Source organism: Lepidochelys olivacea, assembly GCF_965140295.1.
Source record: "Lepidochelys olivacea isolate rLepOli2 genome assembly, chromosome: 4".
Classification (NCBI taxonomy): Eukaryota; Metazoa; Chordata; order Testudines; family Cheloniidae; genus Lepidochelys; species Lepidochelys olivacea.
The window spans coordinates 16,225,853-16,250,489 of NC_140414.1; the positions used below are offsets into that span (position 1 = coordinate 16,225,853).

The window sequence follows — 24,637 nt, forward strand, 5'->3', positions numbered from 1 at the left end:
ATAAACAGGAAATATATATATAAACATATATCCTGCTACATATAAACAGGAAATTGCTCATATATTTCATTCTTCATGAACTAAGGTGGAACATTTTTTCAGATGGTTCAGAAGTTTGCTTCACAGTGTCCCAATGGAAATCTGCAAAGTATAGGCAGTATATTGGCTCTAGTTTGCCAGAAGGTAACAAATATCAGTCTGAAGAAAAAAGAGGAGTATTTGTGGCACCTTAGAGACCAACAAATTTATTTGAGCATAAAAATAGAAACGAAAGCTTTTGCTCAAATAAATTTGTTAGTCTCTAAGTTGCCACAAGTACTCCTTTTCTTTTTGCGAATACAGACTAACACGGCTGCTACTCTGAAACCTATCAGTCTGAAGAGGCATGCTGAGGGATTGTTTCATATATAGAAACCAGTAGCAATGGCATTTGATTCTGATACAGTTGTTGGACTTTGCTACTGCGAGTGATTTTAGGTTGAAGAAGCTCGGGTTAGAAGCCACATCGGACTAGAGAAGGGCATAGGTGCTGGAACTAGGGGTGCTGCCGCACCCCCTGGCTTGAAGTGGATTTCATTGTACACAGGGTTTACAGTTTGGTTCAATGGTTCTCAGCACTCCTGGGTAAGGATTGAAAGTTGGGTTTCCCCCTTGATCTTTTAATTCTGAAAGTCCCCTCAGTGAATATGAATAATAGGACTCTGTGGTAATTAACTTGTGGCTTTTGTTAATGGCTTGATAATAATTATGCTTAAATGTTACATTATGAAATTAAAATTGAGTTAATACAATTACTGGGGCATGTGTATAGAACAATATTTTCACAAATTTAAACTTTGTTAATTCTTTGAAACAATATTTTCATTATCTTGGAGGGATAGCAAAAAAAAAAAAGACTGCAGATCCATACCACATTATGGGTTGGATCGTGCAGTGTCTTGAGCACTCTTTCCCTGATCCAGCAAAGTACTTTTCTCTTATGTTTATTGGTAAAATTTCAGCTGGACCTATTTTCAGAGCAGGATATGAAACTGAATCTCACTTTACTTGCCCTATAATCTTGCATACCTTTTAATTTATATTGTATTGCTTGTGATTTTAAATTAAAATTTCTACTCCTGGCTCACAATGTCAGGGCATATAGGTACCATTCAGTCATGTGGGTGGGAACGTTGAGCTTGCCTGTAGATGACATTCAGTGAATACAATTATAGTTGTTTAAAAGTTGGTTTCAGCAAAAAGTCAAAAATGAGGTATTAAGCTTAGGAATTAAAATTTACTCCTTTGGTATTGATTTTTGCTTGCCTCCCTTTAAAGCATAAATCTTAACATTTCTGCACTTACGGAATTACATAGGGACCATATTTTCATTCACAAAGAGACATCTGAAAGGGCCCAGGTCTTGACTTCTGAACTATGTTTACTTTTTATTTATGGTTGTAGTACCAAAAAGAGATGCATAATTGAAGCAGGGTTGAGTGCAAAACTAAAAATCTGTTTCTGAGAACATGTTCTTTTGCCTCTTTTGCAGACCACAGCAATGGGTCATTTAACTTGAAAGCCCTTTCAGGAGGCTCTGGCTACAAGTTTGGAGTCCTTGCTAAGATAGTGAATTATATGAAGGTAGAGTCATTTTATTTCAAGTATAATTTTTCTGAAAATGTTTATACTTATTTATCCACTTGTCATCTCAGCAACATTAATATAAGCTGTCCTTTCATTGTAGCACTAATATTAAGAACTGTTATCAGACACGCAGAACTACTTGTTTAATGCCAAAAACATCATTAATACAAAAATTGTCATTGTAAGAATCCATGTTTGTATCCAGTGACTCCTACTCAAGTTTGCTCAGTTTAAAAGTAAGAAGATGGTTGAGAGTCTGCTGACATAAACCAGAGATGAGAACTGGTCTACGATTCAGGAACCATTTATGAAAAATTTCTTTCAGGGCTAATTTCTTCCATATGTTTAGGAATGTCAACTATCCTTAAATTTATAATTTGACTCATTTCCTGTCATCAGCTTTCATTTTAAGTGCTGTCTTTCATCGTAACAGACATTATACATTCATTTTCTTACTAAGCTTCCAGAGCAAAATTTTGAACATTACAGACCTTGAATTAATATTTATTAAAATACTGTGTATCATGACTTTTTTATTTTAAATTAAAACAGCAAATCCTGGGGGGGGGGGGGTGGGAATGCCATAACATGCTACCAGTCTTAATAAATTGCTGTAGAGTTCATACTTTCATGAAGTACCTGCAGAGCTCTAATAGATAATATTTATTTTATCAGACGCGGCACCAGCGTGGTGATACACATCCATTAACTCTAGAAGAAATTTTGGATGAAACGCAACACTTAGATATTGGACTCAGGCAGAAACAATGGTTAATGAGTGAGGTAAAGAAAACAAATTTTCAGACTCTGACTAATGACCAGTAATAATAATAATACTCAACTCATATACATTTGCTTAATGATAAACTCTGTAATATAACTGTCCTGCTAAAATATAACAGTTCTGCTAAAAATGTTGTGTCCTCTTTACTTGTATTACTTCTCAAGAATCATCCAGTGCTGTAGTGATACTAGCTCTGAAACTGAAATTATTCTAAAATTGTGAAAGATTGTAAAAAGAGTCATGTGAAGATCATTTACTAATCTTGGTATAAAGTTAAATAGTTCATTACTAATGCAATACAATGAGCCAATACTTGTCAAAGAATCTTAATATATATGTTAAATGCAAAACTGCTTCAGCATTTGAAGATCTTATATTAACCAAAGGAAAAAAGTTTGGTTAAAATAATATCTATAGATTCACAGTTATTTACTGGTCAAGAGCTTTAGAATTTTCATAATATTTTGGTGAGCTAAGGGGATGGAATGGTAGCAGCAGTTGGGGATTTTGGGCGGGGGTGTTAGGAGGTTATTGTTTTGTATATACTTTTTCCTTTTATGGAAATAGAGTATTTAACCAAATTGCCCCCATCCTCCTCCTCCTAACACACTTTTTACCTCATGAGAATGAATGTCTTTATGGTCCTTCAGTATGCTTTAGCAAAGTAACATTCCATACATTGCAATGGTTGGAGTCTGGTGTCTTTAAATGTAATCTGCAAAATACAACACTGTTTTTCTTCTTCTGCTTCATTTATGAGTGAAACATTGCTTACGTTTTTATTTAATACCAACTAACATAGACATATAGCAAGAAGACAATCAGTATATATAGTAGTGACATTAAAAAGACAAGATATAATAAAAGTAGTGTGGCTGTAACAAAAATATCTTGCAACATTCCACTGGCACTAATACTCCTGCTAAATCCCAGAGATGTTCACCTGTAGGGTACAATCCTGGCCCAAATTAAGTCAATGGCAATTCTGTTGAGGATTTCACCATTAGAGCATTATCATGTAGATGCTAAGCTAAGAAGAAAACACTTTGTTAAATTATTATTGCATTTATAAGTGATAATAGAGTGTGAACAAAGGCTCAACAGCATGGTAGTCTAGTAGGCTATTAACAGGCAAATTATGGCAGTTCACTTCAAAACTTTGGTGGTTTACATAATTTCTTGAGACTTTGGTAGGCTACCAAAGTTAGTTAACTTTTTTATGATGACTGTGTGTTCTCCCTCCTTTCTTCTTCCTGTGTCTCTTCTCTTTCTCCTTTCAGGGTCAGGCTGGCAGCTGCAGAAGAAACTAAGTAGGGTTGTTCTCTCTTACAGAAGAACTTCCATTGTGGTACTGGCTGTGAAACAGGAGCATATCTTTATCATTTCAATTGTCCATGAAATCCTGTTCAGTTTCACTCTGAAATTGCCATCATGGGTAAAGTTCTTCTGTGCAGGAGGTCTGCTCTTCTCAATTTCTTCTGCATCTGCTGGTGCTGGTTGACACCAGTTGGGGAAGACTGACTACACATTTGTTCATCCCAGGGTAATGTCTTTCACATTTGTAACCTCAATATGAGATCAGTGCGATACGTTGGGTAAATAGTTTGTTTGCATTTTATGTCCAGAAGAATTCATATTTTTGTATCCCCTGGTATTTTTATTCCTCTAATCTCCTTCCAAAAAGGAGCTGTGCAGCTTTTTCTAACACAGCTGCCGCAAGTGTCTTTATGGATCTCCCAGCCTAAGGTGCATTGTATAAATAGTGCTTAACCCTCCTCTGTAAAGTAAAAAGTACCATCATGATGAATTCTGCCTGTACTGGATCTGAGATCCTGAATCCCAAGTCCACTTCCTAATCGTCATCGTTAATTGTCAGCTACAATATGTTGCTGGTGTGCCGTCATTGACAGATGACAAGTTTGTTTAGTCAAATATACATATACATGCATGTTTTTTCTGAAGTTTAAAACTTATGTCCCTATTACAGGCTCTAGTCAGCAATCCCAAAATAGAAGTTATAGATGGGAAATATGCTTTCAAACCTAAGTACAATTTGAAAGATAAAAAGGCTCTGCTCAGGCTCTTGGACAAGCATGACCAGCGGGGGCTGGGAGGAATCCTTCTGGAAGATATTGAGGAAGGACTGCCAAATGCACAGAAAGCCATAAAGGTAAGTAACACTTGTGACTCACAGTTCAATCTATTTGTCTTATCCAAGAGTAGGCTAGTGGGTGACTTGATCACAATGTGTAAGTACCTAGATGGGGAACAGAAATGTGGAAATAGAGGTCTCTTCAATCTAGCAGCCAAGGACATACCAAGACCTAATGGCTGGAAGTTGAATCTGGACACATTTAGATTAGAAATAAGGGGCACATGTTTAACAGCATGAATAATTAACCTTTGGAACAATTTACAAAGATTTGTTGTTCTCCATCACTGGAAATTTTAAAATCAAGTCAGGATTTTTTTCTAAAAGATCTGCTCTAGGTCATGCAGGAATTAATTCAGGAAGCCATGTGGCCTGTGTTATACAGGAGGTCAGACTTCACAGTGGTCCCTTCTGGTCTTAAAAATGTCTGAATCCGTGATTTTTTTTACATACTGTAATTTTACTTCAAGATACTGCAGTGACTTATTTCCATTCTCTGGTAAACTGTCATAGCAGTAACTGATTCACTTTCACAAAAGCAGACTTGGTGGAGTGAAATGCAAAGCCTATGTTAATCAATGAAACAGCCTTGCCTGTCTATTGTAGTGTGGCCAACCCTCCAGGAGGGGCCTGGAGTCTCCCAGAATCAGCATCCCTCTCCCATTGACTATTGAAAGCAATCCAGGAGATTTTAACAGGCTATTTTAAGCAAATGACATTATGTTATGGGGGGCAAAAAAGAAAATCTCCCGGAATAGCTGCAGTCAGAGTTGGCAACCCTGGTATTGCCACGTAGCCTGATCCTGGTCAATAGGAATCAAGTACTCAACTCAGATCTGCTTTTTTCAGGCTCAGGCCCCTGATTAGTTACTAAGGCCTTGTCTACAAACAAACTTGCACCCATTTACCTTAAAGTGTTTTTAAATTGGTTCAGCTGAACCTGTGCAAATTTGTGTGTAGACACTCCTATTTTAGTTTAATTGTGGTTTATTTTGATTTAGCTTAATCTGGTTCCTTAATCCAGTATTATGCATTGTTCTCTATTAGCTGGTCCATAGAAAATAACAGCTTGATGCCAGCTAATTCTTTAGTTCTAGTGCTGGAAGTCAGTGCTGAAGGTCCTGGGGTTAAACAGAACAGAATTTTTTTTCCTTTTAAAAACATACATAGGAAATTACATACAAAACCTTATGTTAAAGAAATGTTTAGGCTGCAAAGTCAAAACTCAAAATGCCAAAATTAAGGTGGCCTGTGCAACCTCACTGCTGCCCATATACAAATAGATTATGAGACAGTATGCAATCATGTAATTAAAGACTGTGTTTTCCCCAGGACCTTCCTTCATTCTTTGCAAAGGATGGGCCTGATCTAAGCATGAATCAGGGTTGTGTAGTGAATGAAGAAGTTGTTTGTATGACCCCTACCTTGTTTGTGGATAGAAGTTGGAAGATCTGTAGTGACTGAGGCAGGGGGTTGCAGGAAGAGAAAGGATACGGAGTGTCCGCCTGGAGAACTGGATTCATCCCTGACTCTGCCACAGAATTCCTGTGGTCTTGTGGGCAAGTCACTTACGCCAAACACTTCATACATGACCACTAATTATGAGTTTATAATTTTCTGGATGCCTTGCTTGAGACACCTGGGTCCTTATTTTCTGAAGTGCTGATCACTCACAACAGATGGCAGCTGAAATCAGTGGGAACTGTGGATGTTCAGCACCTCTCGCATCAGAGCAGTGTGGTCTGGAGGAGTGACCGTAATGCTGGGAGTCAAGAGACTTCTTCCACTGATTCACTCTGTGGCCTTGGGCAAATTACTTGCCTCTCTCTTTCAGTTTCCTTGTGTATAAAAGGGGATAGTGCTACTTTACTCTCCTATCAACTAGGAGTTCTGTTGACTGATTAGTTAATGTCTGAACGTGCTTAAGCAGAGAAATAGAAAATTACCTCCTACCTAGAAGTCCCTCATTTTACTAAATTCCTCCTGCAATATTTTCTAGTGCTCTCTGGGAAGTGGAGGACCAAGAACTCTGAGCTGAACTCCACTCCCTGTCTCCCTGTCTTTCAAATTGTTAAACGTTGTCTACCGAAGAATGTAAATCAGTGACCAATTCAAAATAAAATTCAGAGCCTTTAAAGCTACATATTGATATGTCATCTCACGAATTATGTGTAAATACTGCCTGTATTCTAAAGATCAAGTCTTTTGGGGCGGTCTTCCAGAGCGTATTCTCACTTCTGAACAGTTTCCTGTGCAGGGACTTACTTCCTGACAAAGTGCTTGCCGACTCAGGAGTGTCTTTGTTACATCAGAACACACTGAAGATGAAAGCCCTTGTGTCACAGCTGCTGTTTGTTGAAAACCATTCTCCTTTCTCAGTGTTTCCCACAGAAGTTGCCACAAACATCCTGTGTAGTGTAGAATCTGATTAAATCTTTGCAGGCTCTGTCCTTGGAGTGCTTATATTGTTGTTTTTTTAATTGTACTGACTGCTGCTCTAGGATCAATTTTAAATTAAAGTTTTCATCCATCCAGATTCATCCTAGGTGTTATCTCTTCTACTGAGGATCTTTCCCCCACCAGTGTGAACTTATTATTAACTGACTGTTCTCTTCTCTTGTTTTCACTGTTCTTGGTGACCTGCATAGTATTGCAAAATGTCCAGTTCTGTGGCATCCCTTACACGCTGCATCCTTTACTGGACTTTTTTTCCAACTGTGCATTGGTGTCTTACCACATCTTTCACAACTTTTCTATCGTTAGCTATTTATAAAGGTTCTTTGGTCTCCCACGCCCTAGTTGTGTACTGTTTTTACATTATGCACTTAATCCCATTGCTCCTTTCAATTTGTCCATCTCATCTTCACTTTGTCAAAGTTGTCAGACGTGGTGTCCATTTTGCTGCTAACATCTAAGTCTCATTGCTGCGTCCCTATAATTTCTTTCGTTCTCACTTTGTTAAAGCTTTCACTAATGCAAGATCTGGTAGGTGTATGGCAATACTCCAAAAAGAGCCTTTTTTTTTCTTTTCTTTTTTTTAAATGTACGTATCCTACTGTTACATTATCCAGGATACAATCTGGACTGTTGAACAGCTGTGTCCCCACAATTCTCGAACCTTGGGTGCCTCTTAAACTGCTTCTCTGTGAGAGCAACCACTCCTGGTCTGCACACACAGCCTCCAGCATTTAAATCACTCCCAGCTATACTGTACGAGAGCTATGACCAGCCACCCATGAATTACACTATGGACAACACCAGCAAACTCCCAGTCCCAGACTTCCCCCCAGAAATGTGTATCTTGTTCTGCCCAGCACCCTCGTGGACAGTACCAGCTCATATAAAGTCCATCATTTCATTAATAGAAAATGATACGCACAAATCTTATCTCAAATGGAGTTTCCCAAACACACACTGGTTTAGATAAAACAAGTCTATTAATTTCAGAAAGATAGATTTTAAGTGATTACAAGTAATGAGTCATAAAAGTCAGAATTGCTCACAAGAAAATAAAAGATAAAACACAATATCTAATTTAACAAGCTAAATGAATTCAAAGCAAAGGTTTCTCTCACCACATGTTTTATCGGTTTTACTGGCTGGATTTCTTTCAGCTAGGACCCCTCCGCTAGTTCAGAGTTAATTTCCTTGTTCTTCAGGTGTTGTTGATGCCAGGGGCAGAGAGAAAGGGAGGGATATTTTGGGGCATCTGTTCCCCTTTTCTTATAGTTCTCTTTTTCTTTGAAAATCCTTTCCACCTGAGGTTCAGGAAACAAAAGGTCTGTGGGGAAGGGAACCTCGAGCTATTTCTTTGCCAAAATGCTGATTTCTTGCTCTCACCCTTTTTCCTGCCGAAGAATGTCCACTTAACCAGGCGATAATCCATTTGATTTTGTTGACACCTGGCTGAGGCATTGGTTTGCCTTTTGTCTCTGAGGAACTGGTTTGTGGCTGCATTTCTAAACTTGGAACATGTCTCAGTAGTGTTATACAGTACAATCTTATAACTTTATGTACAATCTTTCCACACACATTTTACTAGGACAGGAATGATCAGCAAATTATGAGTTTTCAAGTCATACCTCACAAGGCATACTTTGTACAAAATCCATCATAGTCTTGTAAAAAGGGTGAACATAGGGATACAGACTGTCACACCTATACACGCCCACATCCATATCATTTGAAAGCTTATGTTCTGTACATTTAGATGAGGTATGATGTGGAGCTGTCAAGTGGTGCAGTAAGCCTGTAGGCGAGGTGAAACAATGGTACCCAAAATGAGACAGTATCATTTTTTCATAGTTCCAGAAACACTGCAACAGGACTATGAATTTTCACTGTTTACATTAATTTCAACACCTTAATATTAGAGAGACAGAGTGGGTGGAGGAATATCTTTTATTGGATCAATTTCTGCTGGTGAGAGAGACAAGCTTTTGAGCTTACACACATCTCTTCTTCTGTGTGGTTCAAAAGCTTGTCTCTCTCACTCGCAGAAGTTGGTCCAATAAAAGATATTACCTGACCCACCTTGTCTCTCTAATATCCTGGGACTGACATGGCTACAGCTACACTGCATACAACACCTTAATATGGTGTTTATTGGTCAAAGCTACCAAGTGACAAAGTATTAAAATATTTGTATTGGTTCTGTTTGTGCAAGTATTTTTTAGAAATGATGACGCTATTTAGCATATGGCAAAAATGGCAAATATCAACGTTTTGCAGTATACTAACTCGAAATGTTTTCGCATCACATATTCTTAATTGTCAAACTGGTTTACAAGTGATTATAATAGTTTTCTGTATTTTCAATTGAAATTTGCTGACCAGATGAGTCTCCCAGCAGCAGTAGATTCCATGCCCATAGTTCGTACTACGTAGGGGGTCTATATAAATGTACTTGAATTCCTAATGTAATGCTTCCCCATTCATAAGTTTGTATACATACAGTATAGCATCTCGTCTGCCTGGTAGAAGGTTTTATTTTGTAATTGCCTATGCATGCAGTACTAGCCTTTGAAATGTTTTAGAAACTAGATTTTTAATTCAGTGACAGTTATGCACAGGTCAGTATTAGTATTAGAGATGGCAGTACACAGCTTCAGATTATGAATATGCAAAAGATATGAGAGAAAGAAGTGGCCTAATAAAAAATAGTGAAGACAAAGACAACAAACAAGTCCTTACTTCTGCACTGAAGACGGATGAAGAGCATGTTAACAGCTCTTACCAACCATGTCATCAACAATGTGACAAAACCCATTTGACCCTGAATCAGATCCAGAAGTGCTTATCGACATATCTGCTGGACTGCATGTAAGATCAGATGTTCAAGAGTCTGCTGAAAATAGCAGATGTTGGTGAAAAAGAAATGGAGAGATTTACCAGAAGTATACTTGATTCTGATGGTTCAGGTAGCTTCTTCAGCCTAGTCAAGAAATTGACATCAAAATATTTGTTGACATGGCCAAGAAAACCAAAATTATGTCTGGCAAGGGAGGGACAATCACAGCAGCTATCAGTCCAGAAATTGTGTTCTGCAGAGCCCTGTACTTAGTAAGATGCAGAGATGATGTTTCAGTGGTAACTGTTCTTAGACACGGGTTCAACTGGGTGACTCTCCTTCTTGCATGTTGATGGAACAATGAGAGGAACAGACAACGCTGAATTAGGGCATCATCTTGAAGTTCAAGTTGAAAAAATCCATGAGCTAAGAGCATGCAACAAAGAAACCGCAGTGTGCATCAGAGATGCCATGGCTGTTAAACAATTGATGGCTGGAGACAAATTTCACATGTGATGAATTGGCTGCTGAGTACTTGAGGCAGGTCCTAAGAAGATTTGGCAAAGCTAATTCTGTAATCAAAGTCTTTGACAGATGTGACAACAGTAACACTGTGAAAACTGCAGAAAGACTGTATCAGACAGATGGTGGTAATGCTGTGGAATGTGGCTAATGGTGCCACATTGTTAATGTTGCTAGTGTTCCTGTTCTTGGAGCTCCCATGTCAGCTGCACGAGCAGCCAGTGCAGCAGTTTGCTCAGCAGACCTCCATGTTATTCATAAGAAAGAGCACAGGCTCGGTTCGGTGGCGACGGTGCTTGGCCAGGTTTATTGTCAACAAAGCACAGTATCGGCACCCCATAGGAGCTACAGATATGCTAACATTTGTGCCCGTGACAGTGGTATTAGTTCAATCAGGACACCAGGGTCCTGTCCCCTAGACCAGCACAAAGATGCCCCTCTTATGACTTCTCCTTTTATGCACTGGTACAAACAAGTTACATATTACATTCCATATGCTTTTCATTATTATCCTGTACCTTGTACCTGCTAGTTTGAACAAAACCTCCACTTCCATTATCCTGTCATTCCCTCCTTATCTTACAAGGAATCTGTGTGCCCCTGTACCTTCTCCTAGGAATGTGTTTACACAATTACTTGAGAACTCTGGGTGTTCCTGTACTATCCCCTTAGGTCAGGAATGTGCTTACTTGGTGTTAACTAATACCTGGTGCATTGCTATTTTGCCAAGGCCAGGCCAGTTCTGGTTCACAGCCTTTGATTCATATGGTTAGTTATATCTACAGCTCCAGCAAGGCCTCCAATATGTTCTAAGGTTTAATGCAAGAAATACCAGGTGATTGGTGGATGCCGTGAGCCTCCATGGAAAAAAATTCTAAACGTGGCATCCAACAAACAGTCGCTTGTAAATTTCCTATGTGAATATATGGTTCAAAATGCACCTGAGTGTGTGGGAGCACTCCCAGTGCACATTTGTTCTTGCTGGAGGCTTTTCCAGTGGCGAAGTTGCAAAGTCTGTCACCAGTAGAGGTGTTGAATCCCTGTACAGTATAGTACTCAAGAGGATGCAGACACAAGGGTGCTTCTGCGTGCTGTATGTGCCAGGTGGCTTTTGGGTCTCTTGACGCAGGTTCGTTTGACACCTTGGCAAGGGTTAGACTAGATGACCCTTGTGGTCCCTTCTAACCCTATGGTTCTATGATTCTATTCACCATAGTAATTAGATGCATAGTAATTAGATCACCTGATGCAGATGTTTTAGTCCTTGTTGTTAACTACTTTCTGAAAATGGAACAAATACATAACATGGATTGAAACAACTGCCATTACCAGCATAGCTGACAAGCATCCTTTTATAACTGTGCATGCAATTTGTGATACACTCCTGATTCCTTCAACATACTTCCTGATGTATGTATGTTAACAGAATGTAACTCTGACTCATCCCTATTTTGGGCGGGGTGGGAATATGTTGTTGCCAAAACAGAGGGATCTTACCACTTCAGAGATCTTGCCAAATTGGCAGAGTGTGATTGACAAGCCGCAATCTCTGCATCAAGGAAGTTGGTAGCAGTGCTATATAACCAGAGCTAGAGAGAAAAGGAGACTCGCGGAGACCTGAATTGCTCACACCACAATTCTAGCCATCAAAAAGGACAGGTCACTGGCCAAGCTCTCACTATGTGAGGACAGTTTGATGGGCCTGTCAAAAGAGCAAAGATTTGGACTTTGCACATAGGTAAACCAGACATTGGATCACCATTGCAACATGGATGGAAAAATATGGATGATGATCTACTTCCTGTATTCTTCAAGGGCTGCGTGGCATCTGAGCTGCTTACAAGACCTTATTTGTGCCTCTATCAGTAGGGATTGCTGCACAATCAACTGTCAGTAGTTAAAACAATTTTCCCTGCACAGTAGTCTGTGAGCTCAACCCTAAAAAAATAGGGTACCGTTTGGGTGGGCAAAATCTCTTCCTGCATTTTGAATAGCTCTATGTCAACAGATGATCAAAAGTTTATGGTGGGCCTTCCTGCAGAGTAGCTTAGTGGTACAGTAGAATCTCAGAGTTACGAACACCAGAGTTACAAACTGATCAGTCAACCACACACGTCATTTGGAACAGGAAGTACGCAATCAGGCAGCAGTAGAGACCCAAAAAAAAAAAAAAAAGCACTGTGTTAAATGTAAACTGTTAAAAAAATAAAGGGAAGGTTTAAAAAAAATTTTTTTGACAAAATAAGGAAACTGTTTCTGTGCTTGTTTCATTTAAATTAAGATGGTTAAAAGCAGCGTTTTTCTTCTGCATAGTAAAGCTTCAAAACTGCATTAAGTCAATGTTCTGTTGTAAACTTTTAAAGGACCAATCAAAACATTTTGTTCAGAGTTACGAACATTCCCATGGCATTCATAACTCTAGGGTTCTACTGTGGAATTAAGCCTGGGTTTTTTTTGCTAGCAGTCAAATTTTGAAAAAATTCTTAATATGAAGATTTTTTTTTAATATAATGACTTAAAAGACAGTCACTTTGTGTTTTATTCAACACATTGTTCATTAGTAAGCAGAAAGGAGCATTTTGGTATCATAAGGACATCAATTTCAAATCTAAATCTACAGAATTAAACCATTCCTGCCATCTAAATACTACATAATGTAATAGAAATGTCTTTTCCAGGTTTTTTGAAGCTTTTTCAATGCTTCTAATGTTGTATGTTCTGCCATAACTACATATGACGAGTGACATATCAAGCCCACAATAATATAAAATGGATACATCACTAATAATCCAGTATTCAGCATTTGACCAGAAAGTCTGTGACATCCTGGCACCCCAATATTCACCACTATCATGTAATTAGGATATGTTTGTACAAAGTGTGCCTTGTGAGGTATCATTCTGAAAGTCTTGATCTGCTAGACTGTAATAGCTCATTGGATGGTACGTCCTGTCATCATCTATGAAGTTAGGAAGTTTGGCTAAGTATGTGTCACTGAAATGTGTTGTGAGGTTGAAAACACCCACAAGCAGCTTTTCAGGTACAACAGTAAAAAGGCCAAGCAATGTGAATGGCTTATTGAGGAGAGGCACACAAGCACAAGGATTATCCCAGGAACCGTGTACAATAGAAAACTTAGAGGTAGCACTACACAGTGGGAACCGTTTGACCCAGGTCACAGCAAAAGAGCTTTCCAGCAAGTGGGAGGAAGATAAAAAAGGGGGACAATGACATCATGATGGTACCTCACTCTCCCTACAACAACAACACCTGGAAATACCTGAGGGGCAAGGACAGTGGGAAGTGATGGTCCCAGGCTGGAGGGCTTTTTAGCCTGTGTATGAAAACCTGGGAAAGCCAAAGCAGCTTGTGCCTTAAGAATCTGCCAGCCTGTTTATCACTCAGGGTGAGAATTTGCTAATATTTGTATCTGGCAAAAATCCATCCTGGCAAATGCTCCCAAAATCCCGTTCTTCTCATGGGTATAATTAAATGGAACCATTTGATTCAATCACAAAACTTTTTTAGCGTCAGGAAGATGAATTTGGAATTGTACCAAGTGAAACACACTAAGGCAATGAAAATAATCTGTACTTGGGGGATGCTTAATAAAATCCATGAAGTCATGTATTGTTAGTTTGGGCATAAGCCATTTTTGTCTGACAGAGAATAGATTAGCAAATAAATTTGCATTAGCATTTGAAGTGCATTAGGATGGTGGTTGTCAAATGCATCCAAGGGGCAACAATCTTTGGGGCAGAGGGCAAGGGATGTAATTTATATACCCTCACTGAGAGAGAGACAATGTGATGCACAGATCCAAAGCTGTCTCACCTTGGGATTACTTTGGGGAAGGTCACTCTATTGAGGTGGGGAACGGTTTGAAGGTCACCGTCCCTTGCAGAATTGTGGCTGAAAAGTTGCAATATTCTTTCCTTCTCAGGACTGAATCTTTTAAAAGTTCCTACATTTGTTTTTAATTTCTGGAAATGAGGTAGTTACATTGTCTTATATTGTTTCTTAATACTTTATCTGATGTATTATTTTTATCAAAATAGAAACCCATGTAAGCACACCAAGCTTGTACTCAGTTCTACTCTTTAATATCAGCCATAAGAAATGAGTCTGTCATTTGCTTAATTATAAGCTCTAGCTCTTACGGTGACCATATAAAATCGTATTGGTATCTCGGTCTCCTTTTCCTGCCAGGTACCCATGGTATGCGGCTAACTCCTGAGGCAAATACTCCTCATTCAGCCCCCAGGTGCATTTTGAGAGAGCGGTACAGAAACATGTTTTGAAGCCAATCTAATGCCACAATAACCCTCCAAAACTGATATTTCACTGCAAAGTGAGAGTTCATCTGACATGACATAATGTTAAAGGTTTTCCCCTGCTCCCTAGCTAATTGACACAGCAGAAAATTGGAGTATGTTCATTTTATAAATGGAAATACCAGAAATACACACTGGTAGTTTGACTTCTTTTTTTCTGTTTGGGTTTGAGGCTTTAGGGGACCAGATCACCTTTATTACTCGTCCTGATAAGAAAAAAATTCTTTTCTACAATGACAAGAGCTGTCAGTTTACAGTAGATGAAGGTAGGTGTGTTCTTTACAACTTTTTTACTTGTAATTGATTTGCACCTGTATTCCATTTGGTTTTTTTAAGCACCTGTGCATAAGTAATCTTTAGGTATTATGGTCTCTTAAAACACCTTGATTAATCAAAATGCTAAATAAATCCCAGTCTGTCTCAAATTGCATGTTTTGTTAAATCAACTGACCTAATAGATGATGAGGTGGGTTCACAGCCTTGGATAGCAAATCTCAGGTTTCAGGAGGGTCACATCCATCCTTCTTTCCTTATAGCTAGGTGGGAGGAGGATCTCAAAGCTTTTCTGTGTAAGCACAGGGTCAACATATGGAAGAGGTCAAATACTTAGATTATAAGTTCTTGGGATAGGGACTGTCTTTTTGTTCTGGGCTTGTACAGCGCCTAGCACAATAGGGTCCAGGTCCAGGACTGGGGCTCGTATGCATGACAGTAATGCAAATAAATAATAATAATACTATACTAGTGAACTCTTACATTGAAAACAGTAACTTACCCTGTAATCCCCAGCAAAAATCTTGTGGATGGCTTGTGCTCCTTTTTCACCACCCGATAGGCACAAAGGGAACAGAACAGGGCAGAGTATGAGCCGCAAAGTACGGATCTCGTTAGGCGAGCGGAATGGGGAACCATGAGCTAGGTACATGGGTATGAGCAGAGGGAGGGGGGGAAACAGGCAGGAGAGGGCAGAGTCAGGAGTTGTGCGGTGGAGGGATAGGAGCTGGGCGTGAAGAGCAGAGGGCAGGGGACAGAATAAGGAGGTAGGGATAGGAGCAGAAGGGAACAGGGAGAGGGTGGGGGACTCAGGGATCAGAAGGGACAATAACTACTAGAGCACACTCCTCTCCAGAACACAGAACTGAACCCACGGTTCCTGAGGATTCCTTTGCTGTCTGGCAAATAGCTGGGATACCCAGTGGCGAAGTGTCTCCCCATTCTTTGCACTGAATGAGACAGGGTCCTGTGGGAAAAGTAGTGTGTGATCATGGAATTACAGACTGTATCCTAATGCATACACACAAGGGGGCTGAACTAACTTTGCAGAGGTATACTTTCATATGATGTACCTGCCATAACGAAGTATAGCTCTGTGCAAGCTCGATAGCTTGTCTCTCTCACCCACAGACATTGGTACAGGAAAAGATGTTACCTCACCCACCTTGTCTCTCTAGTATCCTGGGACCAACACAGCTACAACACCACTACATACAGCAATTGTCAAAATAGCATTTGTTGTACTCTTGGCCACTTCAGGTGTCTTCTGGTACAGCAGAAGAAAAGGTTACATGTCAGATTTGCACCAGATGATGAAGATTAATTAAATTATGTTGAAAATTTATCTTCAGAGGAGCTATCCAACTAGTACAATAGTGCCTAAGATAACATCTTAAGGTAGAAGAAATGAAAACAGTTTTACACTGAAATTTGAATTTAATTTATTCACAGGACCATTAAAGCAATAAATAAAAATTAAATGTGTTGAGTAAATGTATTGTGAGCCATTCATTGATCTTTTAAGAGAATGCAGTGAGTGAAAATGCATATTATAGATTGATTCCTTGCAAGGTAAATTTACACTTTCAGTAGTAGCTTTATTCTGGGAAGAGATTTTAGAAGTTGCATCACCTCGGACATTAGAAAATTATAGCTCTCTCCAAATTTTGGTGAGTGAGTCTGAGACTTAAGTTCCATGTTTTCCTTTTTTTGTCTTTAAATTTTCAACCCAAACTATGCCTGGCAGGCAAAGATGTAAGCCTTTCAGCCTTGTCTACCATAGGGAATTCTCCTTTTCCCATCATTGCTAGCACTGTTCAGCTCCACCATTAGTTGGAAAACCTAGGGCAGGTTGCTCACTAATTTAAAATGAGCACGTGTCATCTAATCCTGTTCAAAAGATGTCTGTATGACCCAGTGCTTAAAACCCCAGCAGCCCATTTACACTAGGGATCCCAACGTAGAATCATAGAACCATAGGGTTAGAAGGGTTAGACATCTAGTCTAACCCAATGCCAAGATCCGGGATTTGTTGTGTCTAAACCATCCAAGACAGATGGCTAGCCAGCCTCCTTTTGAAAACTCCAGTGAAGGAGCTTCCATGACTTCCCTCAGCAGTCTGTTCCATTGTCCTTCCTACAGTTAGGAAGTTTTTCCTGAGATTTAATCTAAAGCTGCTACGTGGTAGTTTTAACCCATTGCCCCTTGTCCTGTCCTCTGTGGCAAGAGAGAATTTTTTCTTCCATCTTTTTTATGACAGCCTTTCAAATATTTGAAGACCACGATCATGTCACCCCTTAATCTCTTCTTTTCCAAACTAAATATACCCAGTGCCTCCAGCCTTTGTTCATATGACCTAGATTCCATCCCTTTGATCTCCTTTGTCACTTGCCTCTGGATCATTTCCAGTTTCTCCACATCCTTTCTATACATTGGTTACCAAAATTGGACATAGTACTCCAGCTGAAGCCTAACCAGTGCTGAGTAGAATGGTACTATCGCCTTTTGTGACTTTCATACTATACTTCTGTTGATGCAACCCAAAATTGTATTTGTGGGTTTTTTTGGGGGGCGGGCAACAGCATCACATTGTTGACTCATGTTGAGATTGTGATCCACCACAACTCCCAGATCCTGCTCAGCGGTGCTGCTTCCAGGCCAGTTATGCCCAATCTGTATTTGTGCATTTGTTTTTTCTTCCCTAGGTGTAGCACCTTATATTTGTCTTTGTTGAATTTCATGTTATCATCTGTAGCTCAGTTCTCCAATTTATCCAGATCCCTTTGAATTTTGGCTGTATTCTCAAAGTGTTTGCCACCCCTACTAGCTTTGTTTCATGCACAGATTTGATCAGTATGCTTTCCCTTCCTACATCCAGATCATTAATAAAGATATTAAATAACACCAGACCCAGAACACATCATTGTGGAACTCCACTTGAGACCTACTTCCAATCTGATATCATTCCATTAATAGTTACTCATTGTTAGCAGTTGTTTAACCAGTTATGTATCTCCTTATGCAGGTTCAGTAGAACAACCATTTTCTCCAGCTTACTTATGAGAATATCACTTGGGACAGTGTCAAAAGCCTTTTAAAGTCTAGATATATTATGTCCACTGCATTCACCATCCACCAAACCAGTTACCTTGTCAAAGAAGGAAATCAAGCTGGTTTGGCATTATTTGTTCTTAGTAAATCCATGCTGGGTGCTTGTGATCACCCCTTCGTTCTCCAGGTATTCACAAATTGAATGTTTTATACATTGATTTAGTAGCTTCTCAGGTATCCAGATCAGGCTGACTGGTCTGTAGTTCTCCGGCTCCTCCTTTTCCCCCTTTTTAAAGATGGGCACTATGTTAGCCCTTCCCCAGTCTTCCAGGAGCAATCCTGTTATCCATAAGTTGGCAGTATTGCCAGTAGCTCTGAGATTTCTTCAGCTAATTCCTTCAGCACTGTGGCATGAATAGGATCAGGCCCTGCTGACTTGAATTCATTCAACTTAGTCAAAAGATCTCAGACATTGCTAAGACCTCTATAGCTGAACTAGCGTGAGCTAGGGTGGAAAATTATCCCAACGTTTTCCAAATGAAGACAAGGCCTTATGTCTGCCAGTCGTTAGTTGTGTGGCTTGAGGAAATCCCTAGCGATATTTTTTGCCCAGATACTTTGCACCCAAGTGTCCTGAGAAAGTTGGCTGAGGCATCTCGAACATACTGATGTTCATTTTTAATAAGTCTTGGAATACCAGGGAAATTCCAGAAAACTAGAAGAGTGATACTGTTGTGCTAGTATTCAAAAAGGGCAAGCAGGATGACCTGGATAATTGTAGGCTGGTTACCCTGACATCAGTCCTGGCCAAAATAATGGAAAAGCTGATACATGATTCAACTGATAAAAGAATTAAAGGATAGGAATATTATTAATGCCAGTTCTATGGAAAATAAGTGTTGTCAAACAAACCTGATTTAATTCTTTGATGAGATCACAAGTTTGGTTGACAGAGATTTGTAAGTCTTTGGACTTAGTACCATGGACTGATTTGGTATTGTATAATGTAAACTATTTATAGAGTAACACTAAATGAATTAAGAACTGGCTAGCTGGCAAATCTCAAAGAGCAGTTGTCAGTGGGGAATCATTATCAAATTGGGTGTTTCTAGTGTGGGCTGTTTCCTGACACTTCAATGTTTTCATCAATGATAATATAAAATATTAAATATATAAACATCAAATCTAAAATCACCGCTGAGAAAATTTGTAGATGACACAGAGATTGACAAAGTGGTAAAAAATGAGGAGCGCAGGCCAGCTAAGTTCCCTCTAAGCTGTGTGGCCACGCAGCCACCTGTTAAGCACCACCGAGGTGCTCAGGGCTGCAGCAGACAGAGATGCCTCTCCTCAAGCCCCGGACTTGCCACAGCTCCCTGACCCAGCCCAGCCCTGGACCTGCTACGGCTGGGGGACAGGCGCCCTGGCCCCGGCCCAGCCCAGCCACGAACCTGCCGCGGCTGAGGGACAGGCGCCCCTCTCCCGACCCAGCCCCGAACTTGCCGCGGCCGGGAGACGGGCGCCCCTCGCCCAGCCCAGATCTGCCACGGCCAGGGGAGAGGCACCTCTTCACCCCCCAGCCCAGGTGCTGCTGCAGGGGGAGAGTTGGGGGGGAGTCCTCTCTCCTCGCTGTAGCCCCAGGGAGCCCCACTGCACCCAAAACCTGTCATCTCCAGCCCCACCCCAGAGTCTGCACCCCCAGCTGGAGCCTTCAAAACCCCCCCTCACGCTTCCCCCACATCCAAACCCTCTGCCCCAGCCCTGAGCCCACACCCCCAGCCGGAGCCCTAACCACCACCACCCTGCACCCCAACCCTCTGCCCCAGCCCTAAGCCCCTCGTGCCTCACCGCACCCCCAGCTGGAGCTCTCACCCCCCCTCCCTCACCCAAACTCTCTGCCCCAGCCCTGAGCCCCTCATCCCCGGCCCCATCCCAGAGCCTGCACCCCTAGCTGGAGCCCTCACACACACCCCTGCACTCCAACCCTCTGCCCCAGCCCTGAGCCCCCTCCCACACTCCGAACCCCTCAGCCCCACCCCACTATATGAATTTTGTTATGTACACCAATACGGAGGTGATGTGTCACACACCACATCCATATCGGTGCACATAACAAAATTCATTCTACACATGGGTGGGAAAAATTAGATGGAACACTGCAGGACAGTCAGTATGGAGTGATCTGGATGGCTTAGTAAGCTGGGCCCATTCTGCATTTGGCTGTATTAAAATGCATTTCGTTTGAGTTATACATCTAGGATCAGGGAATTCAGGCCTTACCTATAGGATAGGAGACTGTATCCTAGAAAGCAGTGACTCTGAAAATGATTATAATGGACAAGCAACTCAACTTGAGTTCAGAGTGCCATGCTGTGGCAAAAAGGGCTAATGCGATCCTTGGATGTATAAGTAGAAGGGGCCATGAGTAGGAGAAGAGAGCTGATTTAACCTCTGTATAAGGCATTGATGAGACCAATGCTGCTTACAATTCTGGTGTACGCATTTAAAAGGGATGTTGAAAAGTTGGCAAGGGTGCTGAGAAGAGAGAAAAAATTATTCAAGGGCTGGAGAAAATGCCTCGCTGTGAGACACTTGAAAAACTCAGTCTGTTTGGTTTATCAAGCTTGAGAGCTGACTTAATTACAGTGAAGCGACCTTCCCTGGGACAAAATATCGGGTACTAAAGAGCTCCTTAATCTAGCAGAGAAAGAAAAAGCAAGAACCAATAGCTAGAAAGTAAAGCTGGACAAATTCAAATTGGACATAAGGCACAAATTTTAACAGTGATTAACCATTAGAACAAGCCACCCCGGTGAATCTCTTGATTTTTTTGAAATCAAGACTCAATGCCTTTCTAGAAGATATGCGTTAGCCAAACACAAGTTATTGGGCTCAGTACAGGAGTAACAGTGAAACTTTCTGCTCTGGTCTGTATTATACAGGTGGTCAGACTAGATGATCTAATGATTAAGGCTAAGCTTTTGTCATGGATATTTTTAGTAAAAGTCATAGGTCAAGGGCAATAAAGAAAAATTCATGGAAGTCATGACCTGTCCTTGACTTTAATTAAAAATATTTGTGACAAAATGGGGATCTGCAGGTGGGAAAGCTGTGTGCATGGCTAGGAGCTCCGAGGGCCTTCACTGCGGGTTGGGTGTCAGAGCTCCAAGGTCCCCCACCAGCCATGGTTGGGAGCTGCGGGGGACCCCGGGGTACTCCTGCTGCCCGCAACTCTGGGGGTCCCCCTGCCACCCGTGACAGCCTGGAACTGTGGGGTGCCCCCACCGGGAGCTGTGGGGTACTCCCAGCTGCTGCAGGCTGAAGTCACGGAGGTCACTGGAAGTCATGGATTCTGTGACTTTTGCGACCTCTGTGACTAAATCGTAGCCTTACTAATGATCCCTTCTGGCCTTAAACTCTATAAATCTCATTCCTGTACTCATGGCTGTAGAGGGCTTGAGGGCTAGAATTAGTGAAATTAGAGAAAAGACTTGGGAGTGACTCCCTCCACCCACTCAGGCCTATATGCTATCCATGTGTAAAGAACTATGCATGTATTGAGCTGAGCCTGTTGCTCCTTGCCTAAGGGAGTGAGAGAAACAAGGCTTGGTTTCAAGGAGAATTGGTTGGAATGGATACAGTTCTCCTGGGCGAATTCTCCCTTTCTCCATCTGACATGTTGGAAATACTGTTAAACCAGTGCTGGGTGTGGCCATGATGCTGCTGAAATGAAAACTTTCTAATCTTTTACTTACACTCTAAATACCTTGAACACTTCTTTCCAGCACCGAGAAGTTCCATACGTTTGGTACTTCAGCCTAGAGCAAAGGCATGGCCACGCGTCACAGTGATGTACAGCATATGACACCATTTTTTTAAATGTACGGGCTGAGCAGTTTTCTGTAAAATATGCTTTTTACTGAGATCAGTTATCTAGTGCTGAATTTATTCCCCTTTTTAGATCACATGACCCTCCCAATAGGTGGTGGCAGTGTTTCCTGACAAAAGTTGTTTAACTGGTAGGGGGAAGATAGTTTAAAACTAGTTGAGATCCTGTGATGTCTGACAATTAGACATTTAAAATGTATGATAAATGGACCAGTACTGAAATTACGATTTTATGTCAAGTTGTAGTACAAAGTGGCATTTCTTACTTTGATCTGCAGGTGGCAGCATAACCCCATATTTTCATTCACACAAAAATGGCATGTCTGTCCTGCCCTCCACTCTGCATGGCTGGGAGTGGGTAGAGCTTATTAGCCAATCATGCTATGATATTGTGAAACCTGTAGAAGAGAGTGCTTCTTCTTGGGGCCATCTCTTGGCCAGAGACTGCCCCAGAGTATCCTCAAGTGTATTGACTATGGTTCTTCTCAGTGTTAAGAGAATCTGTTAAGGGATCAACAAAAATTGTTTGCATACATGGTTGCTTAAGACAGGTTTCACTCTGCTTACCATCATATTTCAGCTAATTATGTATGTCAGTAGCCTTGGTGTTATAAACAAAAAAAACACAAAAAAAACCCTGAAATGTTGGCTTACTCAGCCTGAGCTAGCAGGTGATTAACTTTTTGAATAGTTAATTGTTGAATAGTTTATCCTGGAATGTGGACTCAGTACTCCTGGATGCACCGTTGTACAAAACGATGTTCTACAATTTTGAATCTACATTGTGTTCTCAATGGCTTCTTAGAGACCATCAGTAGAAGTGAAGGATTTCAAATATGTTTTGAACAAGTTTTTCTACATCACTTTCCCTGATTGTTTGGATAAACTAGTGAATTATTGCAATTTTTGGGTGGTGCAGAAGTCTTACCTAAATTACCCTCTCCACTGTACCACCCTGGGGCAATTTGTATTATTAAATGACCTTCATAAAAGGGGGGATGTGATTAGCCAAAGAAGGTTGAGACTGCATGTGTTCCTTTTTAATTTCCTGAGTAATTAATCAATTCTTTCTAAAATATAGAAAAAAAGGTTTGTAAAAGCAATGGCAAATTTCAGGCTCTGCAGCTAAGCTAAGTATTTGTACTTTTGCGGAGGGTGTTAAAGCCCTTCTCCTTTGATCTCATGTCTCAATGCACTGGGTGAACGCTGAAAAGCTAGTATAGTCATACACTTATTAAAGAAATTGAATACATTTAAGAAATTGCTGCCCCTATAGAACATCCTTTCACGTTTGAGTGTAGTGTAGGTGGTATTGATTTTAGTACTTTTAGGGATTGTCTTCTTAAATATCTGTGAAGAGATTTCTATCAACGCTGGAAGTGCTGTTACGTTTCAAAATGCAAATACATGTGGGATTGGTAGGGCCCTTCATTTTTGTTTTTCCTACTGAAAACTTCTGAAAATTTTCCAGATTTTAAAAAACCTAATATTCAGGTTTTGCCCAATTTAACCTGAATTTTAAAAGAACAAGAACACCTCAGACCTGGCTCTGCTCTCACAGTTTCCAGTTGCTAGCTGTTACAGCTGCAAAATTGGGGAGCAAGATGGTTCTATACCAGTAAAACAGCATGGCTTGTTTTTTTCAGGTCTGGTTGTGTTTAGTGTAATTTCTGGCGGTGCATTGGTTCCTTGTTCCCTGACTAGACAGTGAATATATTTCTTGTATCCACTTGGTGACACCCTAAATCCAAATTGTTAGTGTATATGGGCCTAGAGAGGGATGATAGCTGTGTACTCATTCTCTGCTTTACTCATGTAAGTTCAGAACTAAGCCAATCCATTGGTGTCTGCTGTTTGCAGTAAAATGCATGCTTGTGAACTCTGACTGTCCTAAATAGTTCTGGTGTAATTCTGAGATGCTTTGGTGCTAATGTTCACCTGCAAACAAACATGAAAATAAGTAGCCTGATGCAAATATCCAGTTCAAACAATATCTCTGTATGCAGTTAGATTTATGAAGCAATGTTGTTTTAAAAGGAGTTGCGGGATATTACATAACTAGTCTGCAAAAGCGGATTCATTTATTCATTATCTGTTTGCATGCAATGTCAATTTTTGCTTTACAGTTGACTTCTAATTGTTAATATTCTTCTTGGTCATCTGCTTTAAAAAGATGGGTATGAAGTTATAACCACGGTATAAAAAAATAGAGACATGAATTATCATGGTTAGAAATGAACCATAGATACCAACTTTTTCTTTTGATCTTTGGAACATCAGAAGTTGTCTATTTTCCAGTGTTAATTTTTCACTTTGTTCTTGAAAAGATTGTACAATATGATTAACTGTTCATCCTCTCCCTGGCATCCTTATACACCAGAACCCATCATTGAGCACAACTGTTAGTAGGTTGTGTACTTGTACTCTTGTCTATGCAACGTGAGCTCTGATAAGGAGACAAATGATTTGTATTCATTATAAAGCACTGTAGAAATAATATTACATTTTCATGTAAAAGTTTTAGCATTTTGGCTATAGAGTATGTATCACATAAATGATAAAAGCAGTTGATCCACATATATGCAACCATGTACTGAATAGCCTCGACAAGCAATGTAGCATACCATAACCAAGCTCTCAGTGTATTTAACTGGGATTTATTCTATATACTTATTACATGCATTTCTAAACTGCCTATCACCCTAGAATGTGGACAT

The 24,637-nt window shown here is 40.4% G+C and overlaps 1 protein-coding gene across 1 annotated transcript in view; it reads left to right on the forward strand.

The window, feature by feature from the left end:
* The window catches only part of GTF2E2 (general transcription factor IIE subunit 2), a 61,921-nt gene that overhangs the window by 32,544 nt on the left and 4,740 nt on the right, over window positions 1-24,637 (forward strand). Inside the window, exons 3-6 of the mRNA XM_084625919.1 lie at window positions 1,532-1,623; window positions 2,302-2,409; window positions 4,398-4,580; window positions 14,881-14,974. Of these exons, the coding sequence (XP_084482045.1) occupies window positions 1,532-1,623; window positions 2,302-2,409; window positions 4,398-4,580; window positions 14,881-14,974 (477 nt within the window). The remainder of the gene's footprint in view (window positions 1-1,531; window positions 1,624-2,301; window positions 2,410-4,397; window positions 4,581-14,880; window positions 14,975-24,637) is intronic.